Source organism: Siphateles boraxobius, unplaced genomic scaffold, assembly GCF_051911475.1.
Source record: "Siphateles boraxobius isolate OS27281-9 unplaced genomic scaffold, OSU_SipBor_1 86, whole genome shotgun sequence".
Taxonomy (NCBI): domain Eukaryota; kingdom Metazoa; phylum Chordata; class Actinopteri; order Cypriniformes; family Leuciscidae; genus Siphateles; species Siphateles boraxobius.
The window spans coordinates 8,062,287-8,084,973 of NW_027509215.1; the positions used below are offsets into that span (position 1 = coordinate 8,062,287).

At 39.3% G+C, this 22,687-nt stretch overlaps 1 protein-coding gene across 2 annotated transcripts in view; it reads left to right on the forward strand.

Annotated features, from left to right (window-relative positions):
- LOC143731314 (CUGBP Elav-like family member 5) overlaps nucleotides 1–22,687 on the forward strand; it is a 224,452-nt gene that overhangs the window by 180,101 nt on the left and 21,664 nt on the right. For both annotated transcript variants that reach the window (XM_077222155.1, XM_077222156.1), the window contains exon 7: nucleotides 7,079–7,223. In XM_077222155.1, coding sequence (XP_077078270.1) covers nucleotides 7,079–7,223 — 145 coding nt within the window. The remainder of the gene's footprint in view (nucleotides 1–7,078; nucleotides 7,224–22,687) is intronic.

Genomic DNA, 22,687 nt, shown 5'->3' on the forward strand with positions numbered 1-22,687 from the left:
AGAAACTGTGTGATGCAATCATGACAATATGGACCAAAGCCTCTGATGAATGTTTCCAGCACCTTGTTGAATCTCTGCCATCAAAAATTAAGGCAGTTCTGAAGGCAAAAGTGAGTCCAACTCGGTACTAGCAGGGTGTACCTAATAAAGTGGTCGGTGAGTGTAGAATGAAGAAGAAAAAACGGCAGAATAGTATGGAATTGTATGGAATGGAATGGTATGAATGGAATGGAATGGAATGGAATGGAATGGAATGGAATGGTATGGAATGGTATGGTATGGAATGGAAAGGTATGGTATGCTAAGGAATGGAATGGTATGGAATGGAAAGGTATGGTATGCTATGGAATGGTATGGAATGGTATAGAATGGTATGGAATGGTATGGTATGCAATGGAATGGTATGGAATGGTATGGTATGGTATAGAATGGTATGGAATGGTATGGTATGCAATGGAATGGTATGGAATGGTATAGAATGGTATGGAATGGTATGGTATAGAATGGTATGGAATGGTATGGTATGGAATGGAATGGTATGGATCTAGATTAATCTAGATTAAAATGGGTCATTTGAATTCTGTCGAAGGCATTCAGAATATGTGTGCTACCCAAATAATGACTAAAAGCAGGCCTGTCTTTGAGAACGGGTTTCTCAAGCCAGGTGGCGCATTAGACCAGGGGCTCATCTCCTGTTTACAAAATGCATCACAAACTGCTTGAGAAAGCTGTTCTACTATGATAATTGGTGATGAAAATAAATCAAGTTCAATCAGATGTACTTGTGTTCACTATTGGATACATCTTTACATCTAACTGATAGAGCTGTGCTGACGGGCTTGCCTCGGTTGCACTCAAACATGACATCAGTGCTTGGCCCGGCTTCTACCGCATTAGCTAAGGGATGCTTTGCGTTTAGGTGGTACTTGATACTTCCAGCTGAATGTGTGGAACGCTTTTCAGAGAAGATAAGGTAACTTATTTTAGCACAATTCACACCCAGCGGTAATTCAGGAAAACAAAATCTCCGAATGCTCCACATAAAACTTTGGTCTTCCGACCTTTTTAAAATCGTGTCGATTTATTTTGGTTAATATGTGTGAGGGAGAGAGAGCAAAACAGCGCTTAGAGTGGAGATGGTGAAGTGACACAGATGCGTATAGGACGTCACGCTATGGTGCCCGATAAAGGACAAAAGGGAAAGTTGAGTTCGCGGTCTGTAGTGTATATTATGGCTGGGACTCGGAGCAGGAGCATCGATAAGAGGAATCGTTAACGTCAAGGGCATACAATATCGATGGTTCGTAAAACTTAGAACCGGTTTTCGAGTGGAACCGGTTTTCAATTCCCATCCCTACCCCCTACAGTGCAATTTGGCTAGGTATACATCCACGCTAAAATATCAAGGTGAAAGTCATCATAGCTTGCGTAGTATAGACCCAGCTCAACTTTGAGAATAGATTAACGGCGATATTTTTTTATCGCCCGATAGGAGTCTCACGTTAACGCAGCACGTTAACACCGATAACGGCCCACCACTAAATGGAATGGAATGGTATGGTATGGTATGGTATGGTATGGTATGGTATGGAATGATTTGGTTTGGAATGGAATGGAATGGAATGGTATGGTATGGTATGGTATAGAATGGAATGGAATGGAATGGAATGGAATGGTATAGAATGGAATGGTATGGTATAGAATGGTATGGAATTTAATGGAATGGTATGGTATAGAATGGTATGGAATGGTATAGAATGGTATGGAATGGTATGGTATATTATGTTATGCTATGGAATGTTATGGAATGGTATAGAATGGTATGGAATGGAATGGTATGGTATGCTATGGAATGGTATGGAATGGTATAGAATGGTATGGAATGGTATGGAATGGAATGGAATGGAATGGAATGGAATGGTATGGAATGGAATGGAATAGAATGGAATGGTATGGTATGGAATCGAATGGTATGGTATGCAATGGAATGGTATGGAATGGTATGGAATGGTATGGTATAGAATGGTATGGAATGGTATGGTATGGAATGGAATGGTATGGATCTAGATTAATCTAGGTATGGTCAAGTCAAGTCAAGTCACCTTCATTTATAAAGCGCTTTTAACTATATGGACTGTTTCAAAGCAGTTTTACAGTGATAATAGGAAATTAAAGTAACAGAGATTGTTTTGGCTTTACAGCAGCTCTAGAATAAAGTTATTGTCCAGCTAAAGTTAGTTTTAATAGATTCACTTCCGTCACAACGATCATTAGTTATTAACTTAGGGGCCGCTTACACGACACCGTTCTAACAGAAAATTATTTAATGCGATCCGGCCGCTCATTTGCATAAAACAGTTCCTGCTGGCTCTGAGAATTCAGCGTAGCCACGTGAATCGGAAGTATCCCGACAACGGTATTCCCTTCCATTCCATGGAATGGTATGGTATGGAATAGAATAGAATATTTAGTGCCATGCAACCAGTGTCGGTGGATTTGATTCTGCAGTTTGACAGTGTCTCTATAGAATGGTGTCATGAAATGAAGGCATTTTAACCTGTATTACATCTTGCTAACAGTCACAGTTGTGGTTTCTGCTCATTGCTAGAAATGGTAGGTTAATCCTAAATACCAGTCTGTGGTTGTTTTTATTTGTCGTTCATGCTCCGAATGGATTGTGAATCGCATCTCTGTTCTAATTTCATATTTACTTCATTTGAAGCAACAACAAACAAAAAAATCCCCACTTAGAACCTCTTAGAAATCCCCATGTAGAATTAACACAGGAGGCATAACATCTCAATTTGCACACTAAAATTATGATCAGTGCATACAAAATCATAGTACTCTGTTAAAAATAGTGTTCCATAGTTTCCGGCATGCATTTTTAAAGTGTGTATTCATGCATTATTTTTCAGCTAATATTGCCTATAACTTCTTACAGATGAAGTTTGCAGTGGTTCTTATAGACTTTTTCTGTTATAAAACAGCTAATTATTTTTCATCAATGCTGCCACAGCAGTTTTGAAAGGTTTGAACCTGGAAATAGGGTCGTTTAGTCATCCAGAAACCAAAATAGATTAGTCATGTCAAGTAGTTTATCTATTGTTTTAATACTTTTGAGCAGCAGTGCAAAAATTAAAATGATGAATTATCTAAATATACATAGACAAATGCAGTGTGGTAAAGTGAGATAATTTGAAACTGCACTAGTAAGGATTATTTGACAGTGCAATGGAAAAAACAGGGCACTGACTGTACTCTATATCCCATAATGCCCTGCTCCAGCACTCTCTCTGGCACTGCACTGATGTCTCAAAGGCCTGGCACTGGAATAGACAACACAAATAAAAGCGGGAGAGGATTGGAGGCTGTAATGTTCCAGTGCGCTCTGCTCAAGAACCAAAGCACGAGGCGTCGAGCACTGAAGGGCATTTCAGAAACCTTTCTCAGTGCAAACAAAGAACAAGCCACAAATCCCCTACATTCTGTGCAATTCTGCTGTGTCACGCTTCAATCGAAAGGCTTTTACTTTTGACCATGAAGGGAGTTAGTGCACACTGATGATGTTCATTTTGTGAACAGAGTTCCAGACTGATGAAACCATGCTGTAGTTTGAAAACACTGTGAGTGGGTGTGTTGTGTTGTGATTGAGAAGATGGTGGTGGTTTGCAGCGCCTCCTGGTGGATATCGGCACAACTGCACACAACAACCGCCTGGCTCCTGCTCAGACTCTCAGCTTTTGCAAATCATAAGCAAACAATTCAGATGATATTAACCTGACGCAAGTATTTGCTATGCTAATTATTTGTTCTACACATATTTGCTGTTTGATGTGATTTTTCTGATTCTAATCCATTTGTGCCTGCTTTGTTTGACTAGAGCACACAAACAAACCAGCAATGATGAAACCAGGCAGAAATTTTATATCACGGTTATTATATCACTATAATATTATTTTTGACTGGAAATTTTATCTCAAAATGTTTAAATGCTGTTCTTTTGAACTTTCTGTTCATCAAAGAATCCTGAAAAAATGTGTTCCCACAAAAATATTATAATAATAATAAATGTTTCTAAATCAGCATATTAGAAGGATTTCTAAAACATTATTTGGAACATTATTTGAAAAAAAAAATTTTTTTTACTAAGTATATTTGTCTTGTTTTACAGTTAAATATCTAAACATTCTTAAATCAAGATACATTTACTTGAGAAGCAAAATCACTTGAGATATTCAGTCTTTTTTTCTGAAATGTATCCAAATTTAGTGAGTTTATGTCAAGTCAAGTCACCTTTATTTATATAGCGCTTTTTACAATACAGATTGTATCAAAGCAACTTTACAGTGATGACATGAAAATAATACAACAAAGCTTGTTTCTAGATGAAAATTGCGTCATCGTACACCTTAAGTAAGGCAGATCAATAATATTGTTGAATATTAAATGTCCCCAACTACAGTAAGCAAACCAAAAGCCAAGGCGACAGTGGCAAGGAACAAAACTCCATCAGGAGACAGAATGGAGAAAAAAAAACCTTGTGGAAAACCAGGATCAGCTCTCCTCTGGCCAATGAACAAACAGTGTATGATTATGATTCAGGCAGCATCTGCCTTAATCATAATCATGATGATTAATTATAATAATTATGCTTAAAACAATAAAGAATTATCCAGTGGAGTCCGAAAGATAAACTTAATTCATAGAGAAAACAAGATTATTTTTATTACGCTGACACTGGCAGATAATTCATTCATTTTAAACAAAAACTTTTTTTAAGCAAAAATTTTTTTCTAGGAACTGAGATATTTGCATGGTAAGAAAATAATTTTTGCAGTGCACAAACCATCCGATATTTCATAATAAATGAATAAATGAAGTAATCTGCATGCTACAGTTGTCTGCTGGATATAAACGCCACAGGAGGATCGGTTGACACATTTCTATCATGGCACGGTGAGACCGCCCAACCATTTAAACTACAGCTACAGTCTGAATGAATGGCAAAGCAAGTAATTATTGTCAGCGGTTTGGACATCTCAATTCTTCATGCACCAAACACTTCCATTTTCCCAACCCTTCCCCCCCAAGACGTGTCAGCGTCCTCACAAACATGCATAAACATGCGTGTCACCCCGTGAGCGACTGGAGGCTTTGCATTGAGCTGTGCCTCTCGAAGCGCCTCTACACCAGTAATTGGCCCATGATGGAGCGCTGATTGCCTCGGAGTACCTGGGGAGTTCAGCACACATTAGCATTCAATAAAATCGCAGATGCATACACAAACACACACGCTCCTGTAAATGAGTTTATCTCTGAGGCTTTCTCCTCGTCTTTGTGTCTCAAGGCTGGACGGGAGTTTATTTGCCATGTGAATTTGGTCAGCAGAAGTGTTGGCAATTCATTTAAACTGAACTAAAGCAGCACTACTGATTTTCTGTACAACAGTTACATTTATATGAGTTTGCTGAAATTAAATGTGGAAATAAAGTGAGCACGCTTCACTCTTACAGATGTATACCAAGTCTATTTGAAATTATTAATAAACAGCGTGCCACAGATGCTGTCCACAGAGTTATGATTAACCTGAAAGCATTTGTTTTTATTATATTCTCCGCTACTATGATAACCATAATTCATGCACAGTACTGTTCAATGGATTTGCATCATACTTTTCAGAGAATACCATGGTACTTTTATGTATATGTTTGCTAATGTTTCAAATGAATGTGGATTCTGTGTTGATAAACCATCTCTTCTTCCATCATCATGGCTAAACAAAGTAACATCATTAATAATGCATGCTAATGGTTAACCCAGTAGATCAGTGTGGTCTATATTGATGCATGTATGGATTACACTCACGTCGAGCTGCGGTCAGGTGGTGTATGTAGTTACAGGCGTCTTCTAGAAGGCTAATTTGCATCAGTTCCACATAAACAAAAACTATTGTGTGTGTATATATATATATATATATATATATATATATATATATATGAACAGCATTTACAGTATTCAAAATATAAATCTTTTCTTACAATATAAATGTTTACTATCACTTCTTATCAATTTAATACATCCTTGTTGAATAGAAGTACATTCCTTTCAAAAAAGAAAGAAAGAAAGAAAATGACTGACCCCACATTTTTGAACGGTAGTGCATATTGATACAAAAGATTTCTATTTTAAATTAATGTTGTTCATTTTTTTACTTTTTATTCATCAAATAATTATGAAAAAAGTATCACAGGTTATAAGAAAAATATTAAGCAGCAGAACTGTTTCAAACACCGATAATAAATCATCATATTATATTGATTTCTGAAGGATCATGTGACACTGAAGACTGGAGTAATGATGCTGAAAATTCAGCTTTGATCACAGCAATAAATTACATTTTAAAGTATATTCAAACAGAAAATCATTATTTTAAATTGTAATAATATTTCACAATATTACAGTTTTTTCTGTATTTTTGATCAAATACATATTACTAGCCAAAATCCTAGTAATATGAATGCTAATAAGCAAATATGTAAATTTCCTGCGACGGGGTCATTTCAGGACTCCTCTCCAGCACATATTAGTTACTCTACATGTCTGTTTTGTACTGTTGCGTTTTCACAGATGGTTGTCGCCATAGTGACATAATTACAATAATTAGCTATGCTACAGTGCATTTGTGTTCGTTAATTCATTTTAGGAATGTCGTTTGATCCAATTTATTTGAACACCTACAGACACATGTTGGATCTCCGACAGGGTCAAGCTATTATAACTAACAAGTACAGAGAAGTGCCATGCTGCTGTTATTTTTAGTGAGATACAATGATAATATTATGTTTTTGAACATATTTCTTAAAGTACCCTGGAGGACCATGTAAATATCATTGTGCATAAATATGGGAATCTTTCAGTAGTAATTACCGTAAGTACCGTAGTATTACCATCACTGTCCTGTAGTGCTTTTTTGTAAAGAATCCTTCATTTTCAATAAGATCAGAAATATTGTTTTTGTATTTAATATAATGTAGAATGTTTTCTGACATAACTCTTTCTTGTTTGATTGGTTCAGCTGATGCAGCAGCAGGCGGCGATCATGGCTGCTTCTCACGGGGGTTATTTAGCGCCCAGCGTTGCGTATCCAGCGACACAGATTCACCAGGTGGGGGCGCTCAACATGAACGGCTTGCCTCCCACCTCCATGACACCTGTTTCAGGTGAGTCTGATCACACACTCATTTACATGTCAACTTTGTTTCAGATGTTCTTCCTAAAGTGTCTTACAATTTAGCAGAAGTGTTCAGAAGTTTAGTAATGTGACATGGTTTGTGAAACTGGTTATTCAACACAACACAAATTGTAGGGTAAGAGATTTTTTTATCCATTAAAAGTTCTTATAAAGGGATTTTGGTAAAACTTTACAAAAAGGTTCTATTTATTAACATTAGTTAACTATATTATTTAGCAGTAAATAATACTTGTACATCATTTATTATTCTTAGGTCATGTTTATTTTAGCATTTACTAATACATTTTGTTAACATTAGTTAGTGCTGTGAACTAACATGAATGAAAACTGATGAATAATATGAACTAACATTTAAAGGCACAATATGTAGGATTTTTGGATTAAAAAAAACTTGTTTAAAAAGCACTAGAACAATGTTATACATTTTGTTGACTTGTGTACTTACTTTTTCCAAATGTTTTCTAACAATGTTTAAATCTAGAGAAATCTTGTGTCATTGCGTCACCTGTCAATGATGTAATATCTGCGTTACCATCGATTTCCGGTTTTACTTCCATAGAATCTATGGAACAAAATACACCAAATATGCTTTGATATGTAATGCATTTAATTAGACAGGTGAGCAACTGTTTGGATACTTTTAACAACAGAAAACGAATAATTTAAATATACAGGGGCAGTGTTGGGCAGTAACGCGTTACTAGTAACGCATTACTGTAACGCAGTTACTTTTGACAGTAACTCATACTGTAACGCATTACTTTTTAAATAAATTAACCCCGTTACCATATGGTGCGTTGTCCGTTACTTTTTTAAATTAATTAATTTTGGCTGAAGTGTAGCCTACAGCCTAACCTGTTTGCAGCAGCGACGCATTGTAGGATTGGTGGTAGGGTTGCTTGCCACCCGTCGCTTTACAAGTAAAATGATGCGTCCCGTATCAAATCAATAAGGGAAGCGATTTGTCCCGTATTTTACATAAGGCCCACACATAGCCTAGTTGGATAAAAACATTAGGATTTACTATACTAATAGAAAATAGCCTATAAAGAAATCAATTTCACAATAATGTTACATAATGATTAGAATCAAATGAATTTTGTACATTTTCTAAGCTTAGAAAATGCACATTTATACGGGCTGAATTTTATAGGCCTAAAATATTGTTTAGTAATTCTGTGAATTACACTGCACAAACCAAAGTAATACTACCAACTGGATGAAGAAGGGTTGGCTCTCAGTCTCCACAGAACAAAATATTTATTTTATTTTATTTTATTTTTAGTGTTCACATTTATGACGAAGAAACAATGTTACGGACGTGACAGTTCTCTGTACATGAGCGCTCTGAAAGCGGCACTAAAAGATGCTTTAAAACTTTCACAGAGACATCAAACAGAAAGCACAAAACCTTTCTTTAAAGTGAATTTCGTTTTGTATTAATTGTATCTTAATTTTAATCAATGTTTTATCAACCAATTGCCCGGATTTAATAAATAAGAAGTAAATATAGCAGACGATAGATAATCACGAAACGGAGGCGCCAGCGCGTGAACTGGAGCTGGTCTCATAAATGAACCGAAACTCGGCGTAGAAGGTAACCTACTTGCCTCACAGACATGTCTACTTTTAAACAGAACAAATCAAAACGAAAGAAAACAGACTACAGACTGCTCTCTTCTTATGTAATCCGTATGAAATGTGCATTTCTCTCTGGCGCGTCTACTGCGAAGATCGCGAGTCAGCATAGGAGTCACCTCAGAAATCCATGTGATATATTCAGTTTGTGCTGGTCTGACTTAAATAAAATAGTGTTTAAAAATTACTTTCTGTTTAAGTCAGTTTTGTGTTTGTGTAGACCGTAACGCATAAAAGAACATTAATGGGAACATTAAAGAATGTTTTTTTTTTAAGTAACTAAAAAGTTACTTTTAACGGTAATGCATTACTTTTTGGTGTAAGTAATCAACAAAGTAATTGAGTTACTTTTTGAATGAAGTAACTAGTAACTGTAACTAGTTACTATATCCTAGTAACTAGCACAACACTGTACATGGGTGCACATAACTTTTTTGGTCTCAAGGGAGCACCTGGAGATACTGCTTTATATCTCACTTTACACGGCATATTCAAGCTGCCGTCATCTCTTTCCTCCTGAATGATCTCCTCACTATCTTCTTTTCTCTCTAACATTAGATAACATTAACGTTAATGACACAGACAATAGCAGGAATTTTAGGCTGCTGTCTCTTTAAGACCGAATGCACAGACCAAATATACTGACACGCATCCGGTTTCTTTCTCAACTGTTCAATTATGACATAACCAATACTTGCCGAGACGGGTATTTTGACATAATTTTGTGTATGTGTCCCTTCAAGCGTAAGTAAATGCGAAAGAGGATTTAATTTGATGTTCAAGCGCTGTCTGAAACATGCCTCTCTCTCTCTCTCCCTCTCTCTCTCTCTCTCTCTCTCTCTCTCTCTCTCTCTGTGCGGGCGCTTCGGGTGTCTGTGGCGGTGCATACAGATAACAGTGTGTGAGTCCTGATTTTCGCCTCTTCTTCTGCATTTAAAAAGTGTAAATTGGCAAGACAAAACACGTCCAAATGATAAACTTTAACTCTACGATGATTTTAACTAGGTTATAAGATAAAGGTTTTATCTACGAGCAGTTAATCCGCGAATCACATGCGTGCCGAACCGTGGGGCTAGTAATTATTTTGTTTTCTTGATTTACTGCGAGTAATATATTTGCATCATGCCTCAGAGACAACACTTTTTTTTAAGTGGCTAACATAATCAGAAAGAACTTTTTTTAGTAACAGTAATACAGTATTTTCTCTCCCATACAATATATTTTAAATTACATTATACATTAATTTAAATTTAATTGCATGTCATTTAGCAACACAAGTCCTCCAGCTTTTATTAATATGATATTCTAATACCGATCTAGCTTACTGCAGCGTGCAACAAATTATAACATAACTGTCAACACACTCAAATGTATTTTTAGTATGATTGTTTTAACCAAGTAAAACAGGTCTGCGTTACCCTACAATTTAAATTTGTCAAATAAAGTGACATGTATAAGTAGTAATTCAGCACTCGCGGCTGTTTCATCTGAATGAGATCAAATAATGTGAATTCAAGTGATCAAACGTAACTGCTACAAAGTTTAAGTTCAGGGAAGAAGGAGGTGGGAACCGGCAAAGTTAAACGACACTTTAATCGTAAAATAAACATGAACAACAAAACAACTGTGGCATATATGCATAATAAAAGCTCCATGGGACTCGAGACCGGTATGTCGCGCAGGCGTATCTCATTAGCATTCGCTCACACGGCCCTGCTTCACAGCACAGTAACGTTAATAAAACTTCGGTACATTAGCTTACACATTTCTGCCTGAGTCCCGTCGGATTTCTTTCCATCAGCTGTCGAGATGAAGATGACAACTCCCATGATTCCATGCTCATTTACGGTGTCATCAAGCTACGCCTTTGTTATTGTTTTGAATAAGAGACCTCTAGTGGCGAAACTTACACACTGTGCCTTTAACAAAGATGAATAAATGCTGTATATATATTGCTCAGCAAATGAGACCTTATTACCTTGATTTCTTTAAAAGTACGTTTTTAATGTATGATTTTGTGCGTGTAGATACACTGAATCTTTTTATTATTAGTTTTTTTTTACAGTGTAGTGAAAAGTCAACTCTGTGAAACTAGTATATGCTGCATTTTTGTTACATTAGGTCAGTTTACTGGTTGTAAATATTCATGATTTACACTCCGTTTGTACATCAAACCGCATCTCACGCCAAATATCAGCTTTCACTCCCAACTCACCTGATCAGTGTCATGGACTGGAACACGCTAGAGATTCCTATTGATCCGTAGGAATCGATGCTCTGGATGTGAAGCGCATCTCACGGATGCGTTTCAGATGGTGACCGCTGGTCCCGCACACACACACACACACACACACACACAAACACAGCTGCAGGGTATTGCTCTTTTTAGCAAACGTTTAAAAGGAGATACAGGATAGTCCGCTGGGTCCAACATGAAAACAAGCTCTTGAATTTGAGAAGCATTTAAAATCCATCCGCTGGTCATGATTTAGACTGTAGCTGTTTTTGGAATGGAGGTTCAGAAGATGCATTGCAGATATCAAGTTTATTTTGACCATTAAACTAAATAAGCATATAGTTGACCTTAAAGCTAACACACATGTACTAATACTCCAGTTTTGTATGTTTATGGAGCTCCCAAATAGGCACATGGATTTTAAGCGGCCACATTTGTTCGAGTCTCCTGTAATTGCACGCTGTTGGAAATGCCAGGACTTTGAGTGACAACCGTAATCATCTCACGCTCGAGCGATCTGTGCCCACACAGAACAGATGCTTTCATCTGTGCAGAGGATGACCTTTAGTCTGGGTGCTGTTCTGGGCTCAGGGTTTGCCTTTCATATCCTAATGAAACTAATGATGTGACCAGCAGGAAGTTGATCTGAGACCAGTGCGCTCTGATGCTTTATGCAAATGCATCTGAGGTCACTTCCCCTCCGACAAACAGCTTCTGATCACAATTAACTGAGTTTAAATCCCTCTCTCTCTTCCCCTCATGCTTTGATTTATTAAAACTTTGCGTAGATTTGTATTATTCATATCATTCTAATTATACTGATATTATATGATATCAATATTAAAGTTATCTAATATTACAATATCTAATATTAGATAATAGTAATTGAAATTTATATATATATATATATATATATATATATATATATATATATTAATATATATGGAGAGAGAGAGAGAGAGAGAGAGAGTATATATATATATACTTTATATAAATATACATGTATGATAATTTTACTGACATATATATATATATAAATGCTACTGTAATGCATACATGCAGGCTCTATATATGCATCTTTCATGGTGTGTGTAGCGTGTCTTGACTCAGCATAAGACATTCATACTGCACAAGTGTCTCTAAGTGTCTCCCCATAAGAGAGAGTGTGTTACAATACACTCTGTTTCTCCTCACTGAACTGGGTGAACTAGGTGAACACACACACACACACATTTATATATACAACAACACCATACACTCACCAAGCATCCACTCTCCGTATTGATTTGATGTTTACTCTGACCGCCTATTGACCTTTGTAGCTTCTAAACTGTGTCTCTCTATGTGTGTGTGTGTGTGTGTGTGTGTGTGTGTGTGTGTGTGTGTGTGTGTGTGTGTGTGTGTGTGTGTGTGTGTGTGTGTGTGTGTGTGTGTGTGTGTGTGTGTGTGTGTGTGTGTGTGTGTGTGTGTGTGTGTGTGCGTGCGCAGTATCTTTGAGTCTCTGAAACAGACAGTAGTAGACATGGCAGACTAATTTATCATTGCTGCATGGGACCACAATGCACAAAGCACTGCAAAAGAGACAAAAGCTCTCCTGGGCCTGTGCTGTCCCACACACACTCAGTGCACATGGAGATTTCTGCTCCATAAACAGTAAATATTTGGCTACAGCTGTGCTGTGATGTGACTTTCTGCAACATTGAATGCAAATACAGTCATTACATGTTTAGCTAGCAGTCAAGTCCTGTATGTACACAATACCCTGAGCGTCGAGTTTTATAGGGCAGAATTTCACAGCTTCTTTTTTTTTCATCTAGTCTTGCGACTAGAGAAGACTTTTGACTGTCAGCATAAAATTTTGTCATATTTGCAGCTTTTTCGGTCTAAGAACTGCACTCTACAGAAGTCTTTGCCCAAGTGACTTAAGTTGCATGATTATCGTAGGTATAAAAAAAAAGTTTTTTGTCTAGGTGTTGTCACAAACAGGATGATTCACCCAAAAATTTTTATTTTTACAATTTACTCACCCTCATGCAATTTCAAACCTTTATGGCCTTCGTTCTACTGTAAAACACACTAGGGCCCTGTTTTAATGATCTAAGTGCATGGTCTAAAGTGAGTCCGAATCCACTTTTGCTAGTTTAACGACGTGAAAAATGGTCGGTGTGCCCGGCGCAAGGTCTAAAAGGGTTGTCCCTATTTTCTTAATGAGTAATGGGTGTGTTTTTGGAATGGGAGTCTCATCTCCCATTCCCTTTAAAGCCAGTTGCGCTCACGCCATGGCGGATTCACAATTTACATGCCGGAATTTGCAAGCGGAAAAACTGAATGAGGAAACTGATCTGCTCTTGCACGAGGTTAAAGCGCGTAAGCAGACCATCTACGGGACAAAGTGTACGCGCGTTGTGGACCCGCCTATAGGCGCATGTTAATAACAACAAACATTTTTTTGCCATTGACCTTATAATACGTGGCGCAGGACGTGAAAATGATAAGCGTCATAGGCTTAAACTAGCAAAAAACACTACACTTTATGTTTTTTTCATACAATGGAATTCAATGGGTCCCATGTTATTTTGGAGCTCATTGACTTTTAAGCTATTTGAACAGCTAAGACCTTCTTCAAAATATCTTCTTTCATGTTTCACAGAAGTGTGAAAGACATACAGGTTTGGAACAACATGAAGGTGACTGTTGTAATTGTTAACTAAAACGAAAACTATTTAAAATTGATATTAACAAAGGATATTGGGCCCTATTTTTACGACTTTTCAGAGTGAAGTATTATTTACAACTATTTTAGTATTTGTCCATATTTTTTATTAGCTTTTTTATATATATATATATTAATTTTTGTTTAAGTTTTAGTAATTTTGTGATGGGATTTTTTAAATTTTTGATTTGTTATTTAATATTTCTATTCAGATTTATTTCAGTTGTAGTAATTGCAGTACTTCAAATACTTCTTTATTTCCTTTAGTTGACAGTAAGTAAAAACATTTCTTATTTACATTTAGCTTTTAATTTTAGTTTTTTTATTAACAAAAAGAAGGAATTTTCTGTTTTCATTTGCACTGGTGTTTAATCACATTTTGAATCATGCGTTTCTTTGTTTTTTTACACAGATTTTTCTCACAGTGTAAAACATCAATAATTAAGTAAAAAACAGACAGAATCTCTTTAAAACACGAACAGCTGGCAAGCCTCTGTATAGTAGCATGTGCTGGTCGTGTGTTTTGAAGCATAAATGAGCACATTGTGTGTGTGTTTGTGGTAAAGGCCCTCGATTGAATCTGTCTTGAATTGAATTGAAACTCTGCTGGTTGAATTTCATGTTTTACATAAGAGTAAAAGAGTAGCTCTTCCCTCCAGCAGTCTGATTTATCTGTGTTTCACTGAGCGTGTGAATTCACGTTCAGTTGCTGTCAGGTGTTTGGATGTGAGGGCCACTCTGTGTTATTAACACTCTCTGACTCACTGTCACACATTTCTCTCTACGCTCATTCTACACTCCTTTATCACTTTCCTTTTCTCAAGCCTGCTGGGAATGCAGCTAAAACCAGATTGGCGATAGGCTAGCTGCATTGCGTAGCACTACATAATAACCGCTTTATATCTGACCAGGGTTTGTCATTAACTCCTTTAATGACCTTGTTTGAGATCCATCAATCAGAGAAGTTTCGGGGAAAAAAGCTTCTTAGATGACATAATCAAATGAGACTTTATATCAAGTTTGTATTTCTGTATTTTCAACAAAAGAATTGGTGTACACTACCATTTAAACATTTGAGGTCATTAAGATTTTATAATGTTTTGGAAAGTAATCTATTATGCTCACCAAATACAGAAAAAACAGTAATATTGCTAAATATTATTGCAATTTAAAATAACTGTTTTCTATCGTAATATATTTTAAAGTGTAATATATTCCTGTGATCAAAGCTGAATTTTCAGCATCATTACTCCAGTCTTCAGTGTCACATGATCCCTCAGAAATCATTCTAATATGATGATTTGCTGCTCAAGGAACATTTCTGATTATTATTAATGTTAAAATCAGTTGTGCTTCATATTTTCTTGCACTTTTGTCAGGATTTTTTGACAAATTTATAAATTTAAATTTATTGAACATTGATCAATTTAATGAATCCTTGCTGAACGAAAGAAATAATTTATTTAAGAAAATCGTACTGACCCCCCTCTGATTTATCTTATATTCACTGTCATAATTGATAAAAAAAAAAATTATATTGCTTTTTTTCTTTTCTTAACAATTTCTTCAGACCCTTCAGCCTATTTGAGAAGGATCTCTAGTTTAAAGGGACTATGTGTAGTTTTTTAGGTATTTTATTATCTAAAATCAATATTTTTATTCATAAATATGTCCTCAATGGTGTACAAATACCTCTGCCAATTATCTGACTTATCCTCGTAAACGAAGAATTTATTATATTTATATACATGTGACGGGTGGGTCCACGGAGGCTTCCATGTCGTTCCGCCATCTTGAAAAACGATACTCGGTTACTAACGTAACCTCGGTTCTCTCTAGAGAGGGAACGAGTATTACGTAAGTTTAGCTTACGCTACGGGAAAGATTAATCTTCTCGAGATACTGAAGCCAAAAAATTATCCTTAATTTTGTATTCCTTGTCAACGCAGTGCAGCAGTTAGCAGACCTAGAGCAGGCCATCTCGCGTGCTCATTGGCTGCCCTGCGGGCAACTGCTGCAGCCTACAAGTGAGCCCGGCGTGACGTCACGCCCAATGAAGGGCGCCCGCGCCTTCATAGCGTCACAGCCCGCCAGAATGGGCGTGGCTTAGCGTATAACACTAGGGGCTGTAGGCTAACTTCCCTGGTTTTCGTCGACTGAAGCGAAGTCGCTCGTGGCGCGAGCACGGCCGGTTACGCAATACTCGTTCCCTCTCTAGAGAGAACCGAGGTTACGTTAGTAACCGAGTATCGTTCTCTTACGAGAGGTTCTCTCGTATTGCGTAAGTTTAGCTTACGCTACGGGAACACTTTGTCAACGCCGTGCGCGCCAAGCATCCACATGAGACCCCGAGCTTTCAGGGGAACCCCATAAGTGGAAAAAATGAGGTGGCCAGCCACGCGGGCCATCACTTGTACACAAGCACACATAGGGAATACAGAGCAGCGCGCCGGTCTGTATAGGCACATGGCACATACCCTACTTAGTGCAGCTCAACCAGGAGAGCTGAGTCATGTGAGAGTGATCTGAGCAGGAGATCTGGGCAGAATACACCTCTCCTTCAGACTGACAACAGTTTAGCCTGCAAGGCAGGAACTTCTAGGTTATAAAACCTGACAAAGGTAGACGGGGAGCTCCAGCCCGCCGCTACACATATGTCATGGATAGAAATTCCACTGGACCATGCCCACGAAGAGGCCACGCCTCTCGTGGAATGAGCCCTGATGCCCAGAGGGCATTGCAGACCTTTTGACGCGTAAGCGGCCGCTATAGCGTGTACTATCCTTCTGGACAGGCTCTGTTTCGAGGAGGCGAGACCTATGGTGCGCCCACCAAACGAAACAAAAAGCTGTTCCGAACGCCTGAAGGAGGTGGAGCGCGTAATGTAAAACCTCAGCGCTCTGACAGGGCAGAGGAGATTCACATAACCTTCGCTGTTAGATGCTGGGAGAGCTGACAACGAAATAACTTGCGCTCTGAATGGAGTGCCCATCACTTTAGGGACATTGCCATGTCTAGGTCTGAGGATGACTTTAGAGTCATTCGGTCCGAGCTCAAGACACGACGCGCTGACAGACAGCACATGCAGGTCCCCTACACGTTTTACTGACGACAGTACAGTCAGAAAGACGGTTTTCAGTGATAGATATTTCAACCCCACGGTGTCTAGTGGTTCAAATGGAAAAGCTTTCAGGGCCTCGAGGACCAATGAAAGATCCCACATGGGAACCGACGGGGGGCGCGGCGGATTCATCCTTCTAGCTCCTCTAAGGAAGCGGATGGCCAACTCGTGTCTTCCCAATGACTGGCCGTGCGTCGATTCTGCGAACGCTGCCACGGCCGCCACGTATACATTGAGCGTGGATGGGGACCTTCCCTTATCCAACAGCTCTTGTAGGAAGGTGAGCAGATGCGCCACCCCGCATGTCCGCGGGTCCAGACCTCTGTCGGTGCACCATCCAGAGAAAACCGACCATTTAGACGCGTAGAGCCTTCTCGTGGAAGGGGCTCTAGACTGCGTGATCGTGTTCATCACTCCTTCTGGCAGGGCAACGAGTACCCGTTGATCAACCATGCATGCAGAGACCAGCGCTCTGGATTGGGATGCCAGATCGTGCCGCGAGCCTGAGAGAGGAGATCTGCCCTCACCGGATTCGGCCACGGAGCTGTATGTGACAGCCCTGCTAGTTCCGGGAACCAAATCTGATTCTCCCAATGCGGGGCTATGAGGAGCACCGAATGGCGCGTTTCCCTGATTCTCTTGATCACCTGTGGCAACAGAGAGACCGGAGGAAAAGCATATAGCGGGAGGCTGGGCCAAACCTGGGCCAGCGCGTCCTCGTCCTTCGAACAGACCGTCGGGCATTGAGCGTTGTCTTTTGACGCAAATAGGTCGACTTCCGCTCTGCCGAATAGGCGCCACAGTTTCTGGACCGTTTGGGGTGCAGGGACCATTCCCCTGGGGGAACATTGTCCCTGGACAGTTTGTCTGGGCCGTCGTTCAAATGGCCAGGCACATGCGCCGCCCTCAGCGAGCGCAGGTGCATCTGAGACCAAATAAGGAGGCGTTCCGTCAGATTGCAGAGATTTCTGGATCTGACACCGCCCTGACGGTTTACATAGGATACCACAGACATGTTGTCCGAGCGGACAAGAACATGCTGGTCCTGTATGAACGGGAGGAAGCACTTCAGCGCGTTCTCGACCGCTATCATTTCCAGACAGTTTATGTGAAAACCCTTCTCCTGGTCTGACCACTGGCCAAAGGCCGGTCTGCCCTCGAACAGTGCGCCCCAACCCGAGTTGGACGCGTCTGTCGAGATGACTTGACGATAAGAGATGGTTCCCATCATTACTCCCTGCTGGTACCAGTCGGCCACTAACCAGGGCTGCAGAGCTGCTATGCAGGCCTGAGTCACTCTGATTTTCTGGCCGCCAGACACCCGGCGGGACACGCGAGCATTCAACCAGCGTTGGAGCGGGCGCATGCGCAGTAGGCCCAGCTGGAGCACCGCTGCAGCTGATGCCATACAGCCCAACATCCTTTGAAATGTTTTCAAAGGGAGAAAGCTGCCCTTCTGGAAAGATGCGGCTAGGTGGCGAACACGGTGCGCGCTGTGTCGATAAACGAGCCGTCATGGTCACCGAGTCCAGTGCTATTCCTAAAAAGGAAATTGACTGGCTGGGCAGTAATGAGCTCTTGGTCCAGTTGACCGTGAGACTCAAGCTTTCCAGATGACTGAGAAGCACTGTTCTGTGAGATAGCAGTTCTGTCTCTGACTGTGCCAATATAAGCCAATCGTCCAGATAGTTCATTATTCGCAGCCCCTGACTTCTCAGGGGGGTGAGCGCCGCGTCCATGCACTTTGTAATTGTACAGGGTGCCAGGGACAGGCCGAACGGCAGGACGGTGTAATGATATACCTGACCGTCGAAGGCGAATCTCAAAAATTGCCTGTGACGGGGTACTATCTGAATCTGAAAATAGGCATCCTTCAGATCTAGAGAAATAAACCAGTCCCTCGGGCGAACGTGCGCGAGGATTTTCCTGGTCGTAAGCATTTTGAACGGTCTTTTCGCAAGCACTTAGTTCAAATGTCTCAGATCTAGGATAGGTCTGAAGGCTCCGTCAATTCAATTCAATTCAATTCAAATTTATTTGTATAGCGCTTTTCACAATACACATTGTCTCAAAGCAGCTTTACAGAAATTGCATTTCGGAAATGTACATAGAAAAATACAGTTAGTTAATCAAGTATTAATTTATGGCATAACATATCGCCGGCTTTGAGTCGTCTCTTCACAGGCGTCGAGTCGTCTCTTCACAGGCGTTGGGGCATCTGAAGTCTCCGTGAGAGGCTGGATACAAACTGGAGCTGACGAACGCTATTTACCTCGGGACTAGCGTCCCGAGATAACAGCAGAAAGGCAGATGGGAAATAATTAGCATAGCTGATGTTCATAATGTTAATGCATTCGAACCGATTCAGCAGTATCAAAGGTTAAGCATTAAGTGAATGCTTGGTTAAAGAGATGCGTCTTTAATCTAGTTTTAAACTGGGACAGCGAGTCTGAGTCTCGTACAATATCAGGAAGGCTATTCCAGAGTTTAGGAGCTAAATGCGAGAACGCCCTCCCTCCTTTAGTGGACTTAGATATCCTAGGAATGACCAGAAGCCTCGAATTTAGTGATCTTAAAGAGCGCGATGGATTGTATGGCGATAGAAGGTCTGTTAAATACACAGGAGCTAAACCATTTAGGGCTTTATAGGTCAGTAGGAATACTTTGTAATTGATACGTAACTTAATAGGTAACCAGTGTAGAGATGATAAAATAGGTGTTATATGATCATATTTTCTTGATCTAGTAAGAACTCTAGCAGCTGCATTTTGCACTAACTGTAGCTTGTTAATTGAGGATGCAGGACAGCCAGCTAATAAAGCATTACAGTAATCTAGTCTCGAGGTCATGAAAGCATGAACTAACTTTTCTGCATCAGAAACAGATAGCATGTTGCGTAGCTTAGCAATGTTTCTAAGGTGGAAAAAGGCTGTTCTTGTAATATATGAAATATGATTTTCGAAAGTCAAGTTGCGGTCTAGTATAACACCCAGGTCTTTTACTGTAGTGGATAAAGTAACAGGACATCCTTCTAAATTAAAGTTGTATTGTAAGGGATTTTGTGGGTAGTTTTTTGGACCAATAAGTAGTACCTCCGTTTTATCTGAATTTAATAGCAGGAAATTACACGTCATCCAGCATTTTATATCATTTAGACACTCTGTCAATTTAGATAAGTTAGTGTTTTCATCTGGTCGTGATGAGATATATAATTGAGTGTCATCAGCATAACAGTGGAAATTAATTCCATGTTTTCTTATAATATTACCAAGTGGCAGCATATATATTGAGAATAGCAGAGGGCCTAACACCGATCCTTGCGGCACTCCATAGTCTACTGACGTTATCTTTGATTTTTCCCCATTTAGACAGACAAAATGGTAACGGTCTGATAAGTAAGATCTAAACCAGCTTAATGCCTGTCCCTGAACACCAGTGTAGTTTTGTAGTCGATCCAGGAGTATTTTATGATCGACAGTGTCGAACGCAGCGCTTAGATCGAGTAGAACTAGTATTGAGATACAGCCTTGGTCAGAAGCTAAAAGTAAATCATTTGTAATTTTAACTAGCGCAGTTTCTGTGCTATGATGCGGTCTGAATCCCGACTGGAATTTTTCATAGATATCATTTTCTTGTAAGAAAGAGCACAATTGAGCGGACACAATTTTTTCTAGTATTTTAGACATAAATGGAAGATTTGAGATGGGTCTGTAATTTGCTAAGTTATTTGGATCTAATTGCGGTTTCTTAATGAGAGGTTTTATTACTGCCAGCTTGAATATTTTTGGAACATGACCTAAAAATAAAGACGAGTTAATAATATTAAGAAGAGGCTCTTCGACTACAGGTAACACTTCTTTCAGTAGTTTAGTGGGTATTGGATCTAATAAACATGTTGTTGGTTTCGATGCAATGATAAGTTTATTTAGCTCTTCCTGTCCTATAGTTGTAAATCGGTGTAGTTGTTCTAGAGGGGCCATAATTGAGGCTGAATCATAAGACATCATAGAGGATTGTATATTTACAATTGTGTTTCGGATGCTTTCTATTTTCTCATTGAAGTAATTCATAAAATCATTACTACTATATTGTAATGGAATATTTTGCTCTGGTGATGTTTGTTTATTTGTTAGTCTAGCCACGGTGTTGAACAAAAACCTTGGATTATTTTGGTTATTTTCTATTAGTTTGCGGAGATGCTCAGCCCTTGCTGCTTTTAGAGCCTTTTTATAACGTGACATACTGTCTTTCCACGCGATTCTAAAGACCTCTAAATTAGTTTGTTTCCATTTACGCTCTAAGTTACGAGTTTCTCTCTTGATTGCATGCGTAGCACTGTTGTACCATGGTGCTTTAGTTTTCTCTCTTACCTTTTTTAATCTAATTGGTGCAACAATATCTAGTGTACTAGAGAACATGGTGCTCAAACTGCTAGTCATTTCCTCTAGTTCATCTGTTTGTTTGGGTGCACTGCGCAGCTGAGATAGATCAGGTAAGCTATTTGAGAATCTATCTATAGTGGTTGGAAGGATTGTTCTGCCTGGTCGATAACGTGGCGCAACATGACAAATTTCAGCAGTACGTATTATACAAGTTACCATGTAATGATCAGTGAGATCATCACTTTGCGGTATAATATTTATATCAGTTGGATTGGTTCCATATGATATAATTAAATCTAGTGTATGATTTAGACGATGAGTGGGACCGCTGACGTTTTGCGTGACCCCAAAGGAGTTTAATAAATCTGTAAACGCAGTCCCTAACGCATCATTTGTATTATCTACGTGTATGTTAAAGTCTCCAACAATTATTGCTTTATCGACATTGACCAATAGATCTGAGAGAAAGTATGCAAACTCTTTTAGGAAATCAGCATAGGGCCCTGGAGGTCTATATAGGGTAGCCAAGGCTAGAGATAATATGGATTTGTTTCTTGCATCTAAGAGCGTAACATTTAGCACAAGTACTTCAAACGAATTAAACCTGTGACCTGTTTTCTGAGTAACATTAAGAATATCTCTATAGATTGTTGCAACCCCGCCGCCACGACCGATCAGACGGGGCTCATGCTTATAACAGTATCCTGGTGGAGTGGACTCATTTAGACCGAAATAATCATTTGGTTTAAGCCAGGTTTCAGTAAGGCAAAGTACATCGAAACTATTATCTGTGACCATTTCATTTACAATAACCGCCTTAGGTGTGAGCGATCTAATGTTTAGAAGACCTAGCTTTAGAAATTGTTTTTGTTCACTGATATTTAGATTTTCTGGTTTAATTACAATAAGATTTTTGCTAGATCCTACACTAGATTTATTGTTTGGCCTCACTAAGCGAGGAATAGACACAGTTTCTATATAATGTTCTACACTACTTATATCAATTAAGTTGGGACAGCAAAGACTGTGATTTGGACTTTGACTTACTAGTCATATGGTGTGTAACGTCTTGGAGATGTTGTCGGACAGAACAGCCGCTCCGATTCTGCTGGGGTGCAGGCCATCAGCACGGTAGAGCCTAGGTCGCTCCCAGAACAGATTCCAATTATTTACAAAGAGCAGTTTCTGTTCATTACACCATGACATTAACCATTCATTTAGAGCGAATAATCTACTGAACCTTTCTTGTCCTAGTCGGTACGTGGGAAGCGGTCCAGACACGATGATCGTTGCTTCAGGCGATGTGCTGCGAACCGTCTCGATCAGGCTTCTGTAGTCCTTC